The sequence below is a fragment of the Palaemon carinicauda genome, chromosome 5, assembly GCF_036898095.1.
Source record: "Palaemon carinicauda isolate YSFRI2023 chromosome 5, ASM3689809v2, whole genome shotgun sequence".
Classification (NCBI taxonomy): domain Eukaryota; kingdom Metazoa; phylum Arthropoda; class Malacostraca; order Decapoda; family Palaemonidae; genus Palaemon; species Palaemon carinicauda.
In genome coordinates, this window is record NC_090729.1 from 111,241,461 (window position 1) to 111,258,743 (window position 17,283).

Here is a 17,283-nt window from a genome sequence, read left to right on the forward strand (position 1 = left end):
TCTCTCTCTCTCTCTCGTACGCTTACAGTATTCGAAATGTGATTTTTGCAACAAAGAATATTATTGGATGCAGTACTGTACTACGTACGTATACATACAAAAGATTCATGGAAAAGAAGCACAGCCATTACAGTACACACCATTCTAATATGGTATGACTGCATCTGATTTGCGTTTCATGTTCGATTTAATTTTACTACGTACTGAATTATCGTATGATCACATTCTCTTTTCGTGTTTTATTTCTTTCTGTGCTGAATTATATATCATATGTAATGCAATGAACAATCAGTAAGAGCAGATATTACTAATTACAGTATTAATGGAATTACAGGTAACAAAATATCGTATTTGGTTGTCTTCAGATTTCGCGGTATTTTCGAATTTTCCGGAAAATCCGCGATATGTATATATATATGGGTTATGGGAAAACCCCGCGAAGTGGTGAATCCGCGATTGTCGAACCGCGAAGTAGCGAGGGTTCACTGTATATTGATTAATTAAAGTCTAGTTGTCTTTCTATTTGGCCTAATATGATCTTTGTAAATATTCTATATAATACGGAGAGTAAACTTATTGGGCAGTAAATTTTTAAGTCTTATACGACTCCCATTTTGTGAATATGATAAAAATTTTCCACGCTATAGGTATAGAGCATTCTTGCAAACATTTTGTGTAAAATTCAGCGAGTAGTTACTATTATATCATGAAATCTCGACCTATTATTAAATCAATTGTTATGCCATCTTCCAATGTTGCTTTGCCTCTTTTCATGACTTTTAAGGCCTTCCTTACTTCTCCTACAGTTATATTTGGTACCTGCTCAAGTGTTTCATTATTAATATTGGCAAAGTTAAATCCTATATTACTATTGTAAAGTATTGTATAGAAATCCTCTGCAATTTTTATCACTCTCTCTTTTGTTATTTTAATTTTCCTCCTTTAAAGCAATTATTTGTTGATGCCCTGTTCCAAGTCTTTTCATCAACTTGATGCTTCCTCCCTTCTTTAGTGTTTCCTTAGTGTTACAGTGCCTCATGAAAAATCTATCATCATACCATGATCAACCAGATTATGAAACCTCAAATGAATAAAGTCTAGCATATTGGGTTTCCTTTAAATATACAATAATCATCAATCATGGATAACAAAGTTCTCAAAACTTATTTATTATAAAAATGGGAAGGAATACAAACAAAATTGCAACATTCACTTTGCGCGCGCACACATATATTCTCTCTCTCTCTCTCTCTCTCTCTCTCTCTCTCTCTCTCTCTCTCTCTCTCTCTCTCTCTCTCTCTCTCTCTCTCAGAATTAACTTATCTATTATGAAAATACAAACAAAAATACAAAATTATTTTGCACATATCAAGCTAGCCACACAGTATATAAGCATTACTATATCCCTAAACTGAATATTAAAAACTTTTTATTTATACAATAATCATCAATCATGGATAACAAAGTTCTCAAAACTTATCTATTATACAAATGGTGAGGAATACAAACAAAATTGCAACATTCACTTTGCGCACACACACATATTCTCTCTCTCTCTCTCTCTCTCTCTCTCTCTCTCTCTCTCTCTCTCTCTCTCTCTCTCTCTCTCTCTCTCTCTCTCTCTCTCTCTCAGAATTAACTTATCTATTATGAAAATACAAACAAAAATACAAAATTATTTTGCAAAAATCAAGCTCTACACACAGTATATAAGCATTACTATATCCCTAAGCTGTATATTAAAAACTTAATAAAATGATTACTGTACAATAAGGAGTTATTCATGTTATTTAAGCATGAGTACTTTGAACCCCAGGTAGTTATTAAACATCCTTCTCCCTTCTTTTGTATATCTCTAGAAAAGGACAAAATCAATTTTTTTTTAATAATGCTACTATCTTGAGGCTTAATATCAACAAGATCATAAATAAAATATAACTTACCAGCCCTAGCACAGGATGTCCCTCATGAGATGATGGATCTGGAAGTCTCACATAATACCAGGATTCTCTTGTGAATTTCTTAGGACCTCTATTAAATGCTGATATTATACTCTTTTTAGTAAGTTTTCTCATGTGATCTGTAGGTACTGAATTGATTGCCAATAAGGCACTAGGAACCTATAAAAAAAATAACTTTAATTCAAACAAGCAAGGGCAAAAAACTCCAAATTTATATCAGCAAATAGTGTTATCATAAATTGCAAAGTAAGACTTAGAATGCATGCACATTATTTATACAATATACTAAAAAAAAAAAAAAAATCATACCTTATGTTGTGGAAATTTCATAATATGGGCAACATAGATTTCTGCTGGGCAGTTTACTTTCTTTGTAATCTGAGATCGATTTCTTGTCTTTGGCGTAATTCCACTCTCCTGGAAATAGAAATAAAATGTCTATTTTCAAAATAATACACAAAAACTACAGTATGACAGAATATTTAAAACACAAATTTTAAATAATTTGTATTTTTCCTAGCTATACAAACCCAACTCATTTATATGGGGTTGCTACTAATCATGTTTTTTATGACCAGCTAATCAAAATTTTGGTTGATTACATCATGCTTCATGTTGGGTAAATGCAGTGCATGCACAAGGAGTAAGCGGGAGGTTGCTCACCGCGCCTCCTCATAACACTCACCAGGTCAAAGACTTGCGGGGCGGTTGAGGCGGGACCTTTGGTCAATGACTCAGGTTTGTACAGTATAGCTAGGAAAAATACAAACTAAATAAAACTTGTAATTTATTCCCACGCAGATACGAACTTCTGGGTCATTTACATGGGGAGTCTTCCTTAGGAGGGAGGAACTTGTCGTTTATTCCTACGCAGGTACGAACTTCTGGGTCATTTACATGGGGAGTCTTCCTTAGGAGGGAGGAAGTCTCCATGAAGTGACGAGGTAAACCCTTCATCTCTGGAAGATCTAAATACTATAAGTAATGGCAAGACTTAATATTAACATGAATCATAGAGGATAGTGTGGCGGGCCAGTAAAGAGACATGGTCAAACTTCCAATTCTTGATAAAAAAAAACCTCTGATACAAATACTAATAATAACAGTATTTAATGATCTAAGAGAACCGCCAGTGAACGGAGCAGCCGGCTCATAACGAGACAAGGGTGCTCATTCAGTTCCTAAAAGGTGGTTTTTGCCAAGGGTGAAATGGTATGAACAAAGTGTTACATGATAAACAGGAGTGCAATATTTTATCATTTCAATAAATAATAAAGAAATTGAGGCACACTTACTTGCATTGGGGTGAAAAACCCCAAGCCAAACTTCAAGTCCAATGAAGAACATTATTCGCCTAGCGATCTTTCTAGCCAAGAATGTCGAAATAATGAGGCCTGGGGCTGGAACTGGCACGTCTTATCGGAACTATCATTTAGGTCATAATAGAGCTGTCACCACAAAGCCCATTGAGATGATGTCTTAAGACTTGAAGTACCATCTTTAAGGTAAATGTCCAACGGTTGGTTTCCTTTCTATCCACCAGTTTGAGGACATATTAATGTCTGGTTTTGTAGAACGCTGAGATTGCAGCAAACCCACATGAATCACGTGCTCAAGGAGGGGTCCCTAGCGATGCTTCCCATGAGGATAAACAGGCTCCTATGATAGTTTACCTCCATCAAAACGAGACGGTGCTCCTAAATAAATTCTACCAGAATGTTCCAAAGCTCACAAACATTGTGGTTTTGGAGACTAGTATAATGGAGTGGCTTTGCAGAACCCTACAGTTTCAGCAAGCCCATCTAGGTCATATCCTCAATGGGGGTCCTTCGCAACGCTTCCCGAGGAAGCATAGGTTCTCATATTCTTTATACATTGAGAAAAGAAGTGTCATTGACTACCTTTTTCCAGAGCAGCCAGAGCTCTTGAACATAAAGGGGGGGGGGGGGTGTTATGTCCCAGTTACTTGTTTTATGAGAAACTCTCACTGCTCTATGGAACAGAATAACTATTTGTTTGTATGATCAGGAACATCTTTGAGAGATAATATCGAGCAAGAGTTAGCCTGAGACATTTTCCAGCCTGAGTCTGGATTGTTCATTGTACCAGAGATGGGACAAGGCCGCTCATAAATGGCATTGGCAAGGGACAGTGAAATTGCCCTATCAAGCAGGACAATGCCCTAGAGACTGACCATATATACACATATGATCAGCACCCAAGACCCCTCTCCACCCAAGCTAGGACCAAGGAGGGCCAGGCAATGGCTGCTGATGACTCAGCAGGTATACCTAAAGGCTCCCCCAATCACCCGCTCCTTAGCTCACAAGAATGATGAGGTTGCAGCGACCAAAGAAACTAGCGAATTCGAGCGTGACTCGAACCCCAGTCTGGCGATCACCAGGCAAGGACGTTAACATATAGGCATAGGCCACCATAATGAGGTACTGTATCAGGCTTGTCAATGTGGTAAAAATTTGAGACTCAGGGCTAGCTAAATCCTCCTAAGGTAATGTTTATTAATCTTTATTTTCCTTATAAGGTTGTAAAGTTGGAACTTCAGAAATAATAGCATCTTATTATTCAAGGGTAAGATTCATTGAAATTATTCATGATTTCCTTTTTTCATAATTAACATCTACAGCTCCAGCAGCAAGTTTACATTTAATTCTTTATGATAAATATTGTCACAAATCACAACCAACAATCTTCTCATCTCTGGTTTTCCCTTTAAGGGGTTAGAGACATATGAGTTCTATCTATTCTCTTCTATCTTATTAACTTGGTGTTTTAATTGCAACCTATTCTAGGTTACATCTAGGCAAGTTCTAAAAGATTTTCGGAGCTTTTCTTGCTACTCACATGTGACTGCTCCCCTCCACCTATTATCACATAGGCCTATACTGCAGTACTTTAATAATGTTAATCTTTGTCATGACAGAGTTAATAAAAAATCTGCCTTTCATAGTTTTCTTTCTCATGGTAATGAATATCCTCAGTAAATATACAAGAACAACTTACCTGATGCTCTACTGTCTTGCGAATTTGATATTTCTCTTTGTGACGCTTATTGATGTCATGTCCTTGATGACACATCAAGACCCATCGACCAACGTGCATAAAGGGAACTCCATCATATTCAATAGGGACACCTGACTTGCCCGTATGTGACCAATAGTGGATGCGGCCCCTCTCCACATTTGGTACATAATCTGTAATGGTAAGAATAAATCAACTTCATTCAAATTAAACTTGCAAAAAAATATATTCTAAAAGTAATTTGTATTTTTCCTAGGAGAATCTTTGGAACAAGCTGGATGGCCATTGAATCATTAACGAGATTTAATAACTACGGTAAGTAACAACAGGTGGATATGGAGGAACTATACACCTGCCTGACTACATCAAAGCACTTTTGAACATTGGCCTCATGACTAAAGATGGGTGGTTGAGGGGGAAGTTCAATGAAGGACTAAAGTTGTAAAGCTATAAAAACAAATTATTTTAAAAATTTGTCATTTGTTCAGACATGAAAACAAACCTTTCATCCTTTTAAAATAGGACACACTTTTTGGTGGGAGGAAGTCCCTAGCAACAAAACTAAGATTCTTTTTTTTCCCTGGATGTGCCATTTTTTCTAGACCCATGTTGGAGCAAGATAGTTAACTTTATAACCCCCAATGGCTATCATAAAGATAGAGAAGATGTTAGCCCCTTAGCCAGTATTTATTTAAAAAGAAGCAAGTATTATGTAACAGTAAACCTATATCCTTGTTAAGGGAGATGATAACAGAAGTATCAAACCTGGCCCATCATGAGAAATGTGTTTGGCCAGACACTAATCCATCTTCCCCTTGTAAGGAGTTGCTTCTTGGTAGACAGGCACTGTCACATAACTCTCCAGTATTAAGATGTCCAATCTAAGTCATTACAATTGCAGTTGATGCCACCCGTCAAGAGGGGGGTAGGGGAAGAAAGAAGTAAAAGAGCTAGTCATTCTACCTCTCCTCAAAACTTATGCCAAATGCATTACCTTTGACACAATACATTTGTACTGTGAGGGAGCTGGAAAACTTACACAACTTCATGAGCCGCCACCACCACAGGACCCTGGGAAGAGGGTCCAAGGGCTAAGTAGGGTACACAGAGGTGAAGATGGTATGATGCTTTCAGACATCCCTTCTGCCTCTAATACATTGACAGATACTTCTGGAAGATTACCAACAAGGCTGTGAGCTCTTGCTCAAGATGAAAATGTCCACTCCAACTAGTGCTGCATTGAACAGCAGGATATAGTACCTTTGACATTTAATTCTTGTTCCTGCCAAGGCTAACGAAAGGTCTGCAACACTCAGGCCTGAGATGACTCTTCTTCACGCAGTATTGCGAGCTCCGCATTGGGCACAATAGTTTTCATGATCACTGTCAATGTCACCTGCAAGGGATAGGATTGAAAAGGTACTGGGTCTTCGTAACCAGGATCACTATAACAATAAAAGTGACAGAAACCCATCCCTCCAAAATCTACATGACGAGAACCTGTGAAACTCTCCTACCATATTTACTACTTGGTCGATACTAATTAAGAGAGAAAAGGTCTTGAGGAAAAGACAACTGCTGAAGACCTTCTCAAGGGAAGAGAATAATATATATGCTAGTGCCTGAGAGATTGGGGTGAGCAGCAATGCTTAAAATGCATGGAACACTCCTGAGGGAGGAGGAGAGATTTAAACCCTACTGAGGAGCTTCTTTGGCTAAGAAAGGCAAGAAAGTATGCAATCTGCTGAAAAGATGCTGTAGCCAGAGTGATATACCTTCTATGACCTCCATCATAAAGAATGATTTACTTCCCTGGTAGATAGTTGCAGAGGACTGCACACATATCTAGATCTCTTTCTCAAAGCTACACGAGATTGCCACTCACTCATAGATGTTGGAGGTCTTAATCCATGAAGCACTGTATAGTAACTACGTAGAATGGAAGTATCTGTAAAGGAGCACCTGACAACGAAAATGAATGCTAAGCTATATCTCTCTTGGGACCCACTCGATGAGCTGTCAGATCGAGATACCACAAGGTTTTGGATCTCTTAAGATCATCCTGAGAACTGATGAGATAAACTATAATTCCCTCAGAGAACCTGGATGACTGGAAGAAAAGCTCAAGCCCTACTGTCCCGCAAGGTTTCAGGAACTAAGACCTTACGACTTTCCTTTGGCAACTGAACTGATCTGTAAGGACATTCAACCTAGAATGTACCTCACTAACAACCCAACAGTAGCAGTATTAAGTACCCATCATCTACTTTGCCACCATTGCCTCAACACCACTTCGGAAAGAGTGACGTGACCTCCAACACTGAGGGGCTATTCAGTTCCACCATTGCCCCTGATCTAAGCTGGAGAGGGAATCTACCTCATCTTCAGGAGTCAGTTGGCCCATTGATTACTGGACTAGTGTGCTTGAAAAGGTCACTGCCTTTCTACCAGATACAGTAGTATCAGCTTCTTGTACTTTTCCAAAGTATCGGAATATTATAAATCCTGGGAATGGGCAAAATATGTCACCACCACCAACCACTGGTCGACCCAGGAGAACCCCTAAAGATTGGCTATTGGAGCATCCATTACCAACAACTTGATAGTAAAAAATATGGAGTCTTCTGCTCCGAATTTCTCCATGGAAAGTCCTGCCATCAGTGCAGCCACTAAGGGATTAATGGGTAGAGGAGATTGTTCCATATGCTGAACCATATGTTAAGAACGCAGGAGGCAGAATCTTGTTGTACCGTCCAGATGGTAGAGAACTCAGACCAACAGATTTGATCACTCGAGGGATTCCATTAGGTAATAAGCATACACGCTGCAAAGATGAAAATATCAATAAGACAAATTTGTAGAGGCAGCAAGAGTACAAGCAGTAGCTTGTGCTCAAAGTCAAAAGTGATTAGTCTAGCTGACAGACAAATAGGTGGGGCTTCCCCACACCATCCATCAACAATTATAACTACTTCAATAATTTTTTAATGGCCTTTCGCACTTGCACTGAAATAACACTTCTATTTAAATGATAAAAGGATTGTTCTGGCATGAGAACAAACAAGAGAACTCTCGGTCAATTTTGTTTCCTAGACAGTTGAAATGATTTTACATTTTTCCAATAAGAAATCACAAAAATGACAAATTTTCAAACAGGATGCAGATCAACATCTAAGCGACTCACGATGGTGCCACAGGGACATCAATCATGGCCAGGGCATGAACACAAGATATTGGGCTTATTAGCCATAATTGCACTCACTCCTAACTCACAGATAATCATAGTAATGCAAGTGGCAGTGAACAATTAAGAAACACACAAGGCACAAGCACTAGCATTACAGTATAAGGGTATGCATGGTAAATGCGGATGTCTAGATAAGAGAGAGGAAGGGATATGTTCTCTTAACATGACGAACTGGAGAGTAGTGGAGCGTGTCATGCACTATGGTTGTTTAGCAATCGTATTATGATGCAATCAAACCCCTTTTTTCTTTTGATTGCCTGGTTGTAGAAAAAAAGACAAGGAGTAACCCATTTAAATGACTCAGAGGTTTGTATTAGTGTAGAAATAACTACAATTTAGGGTCTTTCAAGGCGAGAGACCCAGAAGACGATTCCCAAAGTTACCTTATGTTGCTTACCTCAATTAAATCACAATTTATTCAGCATAGTTCTTAAGATTCTCTCTACAGATTGTAGGATTCACTATTTCTCTCTCTTTCAGAAATTGTACTTACAAGAAACTAATTTAAAACATGGATGAAAATATCTAAATGGTCTTCCATCAGGACAACATGGCTATCTCACCCAAAAATAGATTGTCATACATCAAAATCCCTTTGCATTCAATGGAGATTATATGCCAAGTGTCATTAATATTGGTTTTAGCCAAATGAATACAAATTCCTCAATCAAATTCATATTTATGACACTCATAAGTGTTTAAATTTATTGGCTTCCACTTATTGTGTTATAGGCATCACAGCCAGTTTCTCACAATGTAATACAATAGAAAAAGTGGGACGAGACTGAAAATACGACTACTGTATTGGAGAATAAAAGGTATCCAAGTTTTCCTAAATAAAAACTTGGTTTATTGTCAATGACAAGAGATTCAAAAGACATGAAAAAAGCCTCTGGTTGAAAGAAACTTATGTGCCAGACTAAGCTTCAAGTTAAAGAACTTAGATAATGTAGGCCCACAAAGTATCAGTACTTCTAATACAGTACCACCAAAGTTAATATTAACTTCCCTCCTCATACCCCATAAGGAAAAAAATATGAAATTTTTCAATATCTGCTCACTGGTGACATTGAATTTCATGTTTGTGAAAAATTCATGTATTAGATATCATCCAATAAGCCTTGTCTACAGTAATATCAGCTCTGGTTCTACATATGAAAAACAAAATTTTTCCAAGTCTTTGGTAAATATTTACCCTATCACCAATTTTACGAGACATAGGTTACCTTGGACTAGATATAATGAAGAAAAAAAAACTGATGTGCGGCCAGTATGAAATACACTTTGGAAATTGAATATAACTGTTGTTTAACTTGTTTTATGCTTTCAGAACAAAGTCGGCACGAATTGCAACATCCGGACCGAGGATACTTCTGGCTTGTGACGCAGACATTCTTAAGCATTGGAACTTCACATTCCAAATCCTAGCCTGGAGCCCCTCCATATCAGAGTGCATCAGTATAAGTTTCTAAAACGAACGTAACACATGCTATCTTAAATTAGTAAATGTAATGTTAATTCGCCTGGGGCTTCACACACCCCATTCCAACCACAGGCTATATTACCAGTCAGCTTTGAGATATAAGATACTACATGAATTCAGAAAACCCTTTGAATTACCTATGATAGCATTGCGATGCACATATTGGGAAAGGGGAGGGTCAAAAACAAAAGTTTCTCCGACTTAAGCTTCCTTACAAAAGAACACACGCAAGGGGCCTTTGTATATCACCGGCCAGTTCCTCCCGCGTGCATAGAAATTGGGAATTTTCTTCCCATTTCCTAGTCGTTTATAAGACGTGGCCGCTGAACTACAAAAACGGTGTAAGTTTTTCTGAAAAACCTCTAAACAAGAACAGCACCTAACCTAAACTTCCCCCCTAACGTAACCTACACGGCAGGTCCTTAACTACTTAATTAACAGAGGGGCTACCACAACCCTGTGACCCCCCTCACATTGCCGTATTCTTAGCCGGCCGTCATCATACGTACAGGTGGTCGCTACCATACATACACCCCCCACAAGCATTCTTACCATATATGGTCAGGAGCATTTGTATATCAGCAGCCAATTCCTCCTGCGTGGATTAAAAATGGACATTAACTAACCTAAACTTTCTCCCCTAACCTAACCTATAAGCCGTGTCCTTACCTACTTAAATAACAGGGAGGGGCGTGGCGCCCCCTGCGACCCCACTTACACTGCCGTATTCCAAGTTAGCCATAATAATACATACAAGTGACCGCTATCATACATACACCCACACGAGCATTTTTACCATACATCGTCATATTTTTTAACTGTAACAGAGTAATTTAATGTCTAAATAAGACCCATTCCTCGCCAAATAAACTTACGATACCCCTAGCCTTTAATGAGCCTTCTATTGAATATCCTAAACGTAGGCCACCCAAAAAAAACACTTCCGGCCATCATAGGACGATTAAAAACAGCAAAATACGGAATAAATAGTTTATAAATGCAGGAACCCAACCTTCATTGCCGAACTGTTTGTCTCTATTATATTTGATGAAATGTGTGACTGTCTCCTCTTGGTACTGCTCCAGACAGGCTTGCACTTCCTCAAGGGTTCTGAACTTCCTCACGCCAAAGGGTTTTCCTACAGTTCCCCTGCTGCCCTGTTTCAGCCCTTTGGCATATTCATGCATCATTTCGAGTGGGACATGGACTAAAATCGACAAAATTATCACAGATAAGTTACTTAATCGAATACGTGACTCGATTTTAACGTCTTTTCTCGTTGCGACAACCTGGAATTCGCCATTAGCTGCTTCTTCTTCTTCTGATTTGCCATTCTGGGTCCAGGGGTGTATCATTATCCTCCATGATTGGTTTTATCAAGAAAACATTAATTTTAACCATATACTATTAGTTAATAATTACTTATAAAAACGGTATTTTTTATTTCAACAACAAACTATTGATTTTAACAGTACAGCATTAATTCGAAGTCAAAAAATTCATGAGGCAATTAACAGTTTCTCACTAATTACTCGAATACTCCTCCATGATTGGTTCTACGAATAAAGCATTGCTTTTAACCAATAATTAGCTCTAGCAACGGTACTTTTATTTCAATAACAAACTATTGATTTTAACAATACAGCATTTACTGTAAGTCAATAAATTCATAACAAGTAATTAACTGTTTCCCACAAGTTAAAGTTACTCGAATATTTTGCAAACCCTTCTCCTGTTACTAACATATAATGGTTATGCTTTCAGGATAGATTAACGGAAATTGATACTGCAGTGGAAATAATTAATTGTGTCAGTCAACTGGAAACGTCAGAGGAAAAAAAACTTACCAGAAGGCTATAACGATCATGAACTGGCGAATCAATTTCCAGAATTCTTTAAAATCAAAATAGAAAATACAATTAGCTCATTTACAAATATTCAATTTCAGATTAGTAGGCTACTGCATAGAGTACTAAGATAATACTAACGAGATATAATAATATAACAAAGGATGGAGTCACCAGGATTATTGAGGGTAAAAATAATACTTAATATCCCGATTAATTGGATGAGGAACTTTTATAGTCTTACTGACATAATTACAATAATGGTAAATACTAGTATTGACGAGTGTGAACTTCCTAAATCTGAGAAAGTGGCTGTAATTACACCGGTTCTGAAAAGTACTCTACATTATCAGGAATTATGTTCATACAGACCTAATTCACCCCCAGTTTTTTATTTCAAAAGTGACAGAATCTAATTCTTTAACTATGGTCAATTCTTTTCAGCGAGGCAGATTTGCAGAGACTCGCAGGGGTGTCATTTTAGCTCGGAAAAGTTTCATGGTCGCTTATTGGTTGGTCAAGATAATTCTAACCAATCAGCGATCAGGAAACTTTTCCGAGCTAAAAGGGCACCGCTGCAAGTTGGTGCAAATGCGTCTCATTAAAAAAAATGAGTATAGTTAGTTGTTTAGAAAGAATAGAAGCATACAGAAAATTACATTCTACCGAGACAGCTAGTTGTTCTGTTGTAAATAGGCTGGAAAGGATGGATAAGAACAGATATGGTAACTTGATATTACTCGCTCTTATTGCTATTTTTGATACAGCTGTGCATGAACTGCTACTTGGTGCTTCACAGTCCATCGGCGTTGAAGATCAAGCCTTTGAGTATCTAAAAGACTACGCATTTGTTGACGGAAACTACGTGTAGGCCTACACATTGAAAACTCTCATTTACCATATGAACCATTAGACAGAGGGGTACCCCTAAGGGAAGTGTACTAGGCCCGATCTTAAGTTCTGTATCTGCGCTATGGGTCTATCAATACTCATAAGTACTACAGATCAGCATGGAGTAAAATTTACATTTTTCGTGGATGATACACAATTTGACTTCTCCATAAATGACATTAATAATACTACAGAAACTTAAAAACAAAATTATTACCAGTGTTAGGGAATGGATGAGTTAACCAATTAAAACTAAAGGAAAATAAAAGTGTTTATGGTCGTTGGAAGGAAAAACAGCTTAAAAACTTAGACGACATCCAAATAAATGTTAATAACATCTCTGTCCCGATATCCAATATAGTTCGTGACATGGAAATATCTCTTGACTGTAATTTGTCTCTCTATGCTCATACAAATAATGTAGTAACACTGCTAATGTAACTAAATATTTGGATGAATATTCCGTGAAGAAACTTGTGATTATATTGCCAGGATAGGTTTGATTACTGCAACTCCATCTACTATAATTTATCCAAGGGGGCAATTAAGAAATTACAAAATAATAAAAACAGGAGCAAGACTGGTAAAAGGTGTCCCACCCAGAAAAAGTATAACTGATATAGTAATTGAATTACACTGGGTGCCTATTAAAGCTAGAATAGAGTTTAAGATTTGCGTAATAACCCAGCAACTATTTCTTCACTAAACAGCTAATTAAAATTACTATAATTAGTATTTTTCGCCTAAAGAATTTCAGGTAGGCTGATCCCTCTTTAAGAAAATAAAATACATTTGCAAAATTATCATAGCTCTGGTAATTCTTTTCATATTTCAAGTCTTCTGATTTACTTGTTCGGCTTTCACACCATTTTAAGGATTCTTTGCTAGATAATCAACCAACATAGGCCTACTGTATCACCCTGTCTTCGCTAAGGACATTGACAGAGATCCTATAGTCAGTGATAAGTAATAATCTTGAGGAAAAAAATTAAATACATCTTTTCACATTTCTCCAGGTTTACGTGGAAACGTTTAGGAGAATGTAAGTGTCCAGCAACAGTGTTTGGAACATTAAAAACGCCATAAAAACACTCACGAGTTTACCTTTTCGACTGTTAACTATAAACTTGAAAGTTTGTAATTCCAATTACTAAAAAGTTCAAGTCCATATTAAGTGGCTCTTGTGGAATCAAATATAAGATGTTAACCTAATCATGGATGTTAATTATAAAATACTATATTCTACACATCAGCATTAAGCAAAGCAATCAAAAGAAACCTGGATTTTACGCATCAACATTAAGGTACCTCCCAACCTCACACTCCCTTCAAAGAAGTATTGTTTACACACCTGTGTAACCTAATCATATCAATACAAAACACGTGAATTTTGACACCGTGCGGCCCAGGGCGTACAGTATTGCATTCCATTCCCATGTACCATAGCAGAAGTGGTGAGCTGAGACAGGAACCGGTCAGACCACATGTATTTCAACCCATGTTTGGCCTAGACCGTGGGTCGACCCGGCTAAAAAGATCCGGGGAATAACAGCGACAATAATGATAATAATATCCTGCGCACAAATTAATAATGACGTCCTAAACGATTAAGAAGAAATGTTTAATAGCATAATAAAGATATATAAATTGAAAAAAATACACATGACAAACCACTCGTTCGAAAATAAGTGAAGAAAATAGAAATACCAAATGTACGTTGCGAGCTTTGATAAACTAACATAGCTTTTGCCTCACGGCAAATGTATGTTCTCTCATTCTATTAGAACACTGTTAATCCAACCCCCATTTTCATTATTGGTAGATTAATTAACTTCAAATTTGAAGAAAATAAGCAACAGACAAGACCAAGGTAAGTCAAACCACAAACTGAACCAAAGGACATGTGGGATGTGAATTAACATACAAGTATTAATAAGGTTACATAAAATGAGTAAATGGAGTATATTATGATCTATCTAATACCAACCTACTATATTTATATATATATATATATATATATATATATATATATATATATATATATATATATATATATATATATATATATATATATATACACACACTATATATATATATATATATATATATATATATATATATATATACACACATTATATATATATATATATATATATATATATATATATATATATATATATATATATATATATATATATAAAGAACAAGTGCCTGGATATACATATATAAATATATGCATAAATATAAACAAAAATCAAATACATAGTATATATCACCATCAGCAGCTACTAGTTCACTGCAGAACAAATACCTCAGACATATCCTTCCACTTGCGTCTGTTTATGGTCTTACAGGGCCCGTCCATGTCCGCTTTCTTAGTTTGTCAATCCATCGTCTTCTCCTTCCACCGATTTTTTTTTTCGACAATCTCTGGTGACCTATTCTGTTATTCTTCATGTCCATCTTTTGTCTGTCATTCTCGCTATATGACCTGCCCATGACCATTTATTTGTCTTACATGTTAGAATATCCTTTACCTTAGTTTACTCTCGTATCCATGTTGCTCCTTTTCTGTCTCTTAATGTAATTTCCATCATTATTCTTTCCATAGCTCTTTAAATTGTAACTAGCTTATGTTCTAAGGCTTTAGTAAGGCTCCAAGGTTCTGGTTCTGATGCGTTAGTTAATACCGGTAAGACCGTCTTATTAAATACTTTCTTTATAGAGAAAGTGCCATTTTAATTTTCATAATCTCATTTTGTTTACCAAATGCTCTCCATCCTATGCTTATCCTTCTTTTAATTTCGGTCCCGTGTCCTGGGGAAAGACTTACTGTTTGTCCTCAGTACGGATATTCATTAACAATCTCCAGAGACCCGTCCATAACTCTTATTTGTTGTCCCTGCATTTTCATTTAACATTATCTTGGTTTTACTCTTATTCATTTTCAGTCCTACATTTCTGCTTTATCCAAATCTTATATCATCTAATGTAATTCCTATCATGATTCACTAAACATAACTGTGTCATCTGCCAATTTAAGTTGTTAAGGTATTCCCCATTAATATCAACTACATTTTCCCAATCTAAATTCTTAAAAATTTATTCTAGGCATGCTGTAAATAATCTAGGAGAGATGGGGTCTCCCTGTCTGACTCCTTTCTCAATAAGAATTTTCTCACTATATGAAGTTTTAAGATGCTGTGCTTCCTGTATAGATATATTCAAGTGTTCTAACATAAGATTATTCTATTCCTTATTTTTGAAGGGCTTTCATTACTGCTGATGTTTTCACAGAATCAAAAGCTTTCGCATAGTCTTTAAATGCCATACATAGTGGTTTGTCATGCTCTACTGATTTTCCCATTAGTTTGTCAATTACAACGATATGATCAGTTGTTGAATATCCACTTCTAAAGCCTGCCTGCTCTCATGGTTGATTAAAGTTTAGCTGTCTTTCTATTAAGCCTAATATGATCTTTGTAATTTTTTAAGGTCTTCTATGTCTCCCGTTTTGTGAATTAGTATAATTATAGTTTTTTTTTTTTTTCAAGCTGTAGGTATAGAGCATTCTTGCAGACATTTGGCGTAGAGTTCAACCAGTTTTACTACACTGAAATCTCCTCCCTCCATAATTAAATCAATTGTTAGGCCATCTTCTGCTCATTTGCCTCTTTTCATGTCTTTTAATGCTTACTTTACTTCTCTTACTGTGACATTTGGAACCGTCTCAGATGTTTCATTATTTCTACTCGGGCACACCATTCCATCTAATTTCTCTTCCTCTTGTTTTGTTAAATTATTAAAAGTTTATATATGAAATATTTATTTAAACGTTGTTAGACTTCTTGAAATGTTTTATTTTTCCTTGTTTCCTTTCCTCACTAGGCTATTTTCCCTGTTGATGCCCCTGGGCTTATAGCATTCTGCTTTTCCAACTAGGGTTGTAGCTTAGCAATTAATAATAATAATAATAATAATAATAATAATAATAATAACAGAGAAGCACTTACAACAAGCTTCAACTTCTAAACTTCACTGATTTAACAGAATGATTCGGAAGATATACACGTGTATTAATTAAACAGCTAATGAAAACATCAACAGCGCATGACAAACCACTATGTATGGTTTTTATAGACTATGAGAAAGTTTTTGATTCTGTCAAAACTTCAGTAGTAATGAAAGCACTTTAAGACCGGGAGCACACTAGCAACTCTGTGGCGCCACAAAGCCACGCCACGCCTGTGGCGGGGATGAGCGACAGAGAGCCACAGTCGCTAGTTTGCGCGGCAAAACTTGAAAACAATGGAAACCTATGGGAGACCAAATCCCCGCCACACGATGCTGTGGCTTTGTGGCGCCACAGAGTCGCTAGTGTGCTCCCGGCCTAAAGGAATTATTGAATCATATGTTGGAACACTTTGAAGATATCTATACAGGTAGTAACACCAATCCTAAACCTACGAAAAGACAATGAAAAACTTCCGATTGATTAAGGAGTTGGACAGGGAGACCCTATCTCTCCTAAATTATTCACTGCATGCTTAGAAGTATTTAAAAATTTAAATTGGGAAAATGTAGGAATTAACAGGGAATACCTTAACAACTTAAGATTTGGTGAATGCTGAGAGGAATTGCGAAAGATTATAGATCTGAAGAAAGCAATTTGTAGGCCTGAAATTGAATATGAGTAAAACTAAGCTAACGTTCAATGAAAATGCAGACAGAAACCAAATAAGGGTTATGGATGAACCTCTAGAAGTCTAGAGACTACTAATGAATCTATGTACTTAGGACAGACAGTAAGTATTT

The 17,283-nt window shown here is 36.7% G+C and overlaps 1 protein-coding gene across 3 annotated transcripts in view; it reads right to left on the minus strand.

Moving 5' to 3' along the window:
* LOC137641395 (uncharacterized) overlaps positions 1 to 17,283 on the minus strand; it is an 89,959-nt gene that overhangs the window by 23,864 nt on the left and 48,812 nt on the right. For 2 of the 3 annotated variants that reach the window (XM_068373915.1, XM_068373917.1), the window contains exons 2-4: positions 4,983 to 5,173; positions 2,271 to 2,378; positions 1,944 to 2,120 (exon numbers count right to left, since the gene is read on the minus strand). In XM_068373915.1, the coding sequence (XP_068230016.1) occupies positions 1,944 to 2,120; positions 2,271 to 2,378; positions 4,983 to 5,081 (384 nt within the window). In that variant the 5' untranslated portion in view covers positions 5,082 to 5,173. Of the gene's footprint in view, positions 1 to 1,943; positions 2,121 to 2,270; positions 2,379 to 4,982; positions 5,174 to 10,742; positions 11,069 to 17,283 lie in introns of those variants that run through there. The other variant, XM_068373914.1, reaches the window with a different exon arrangement.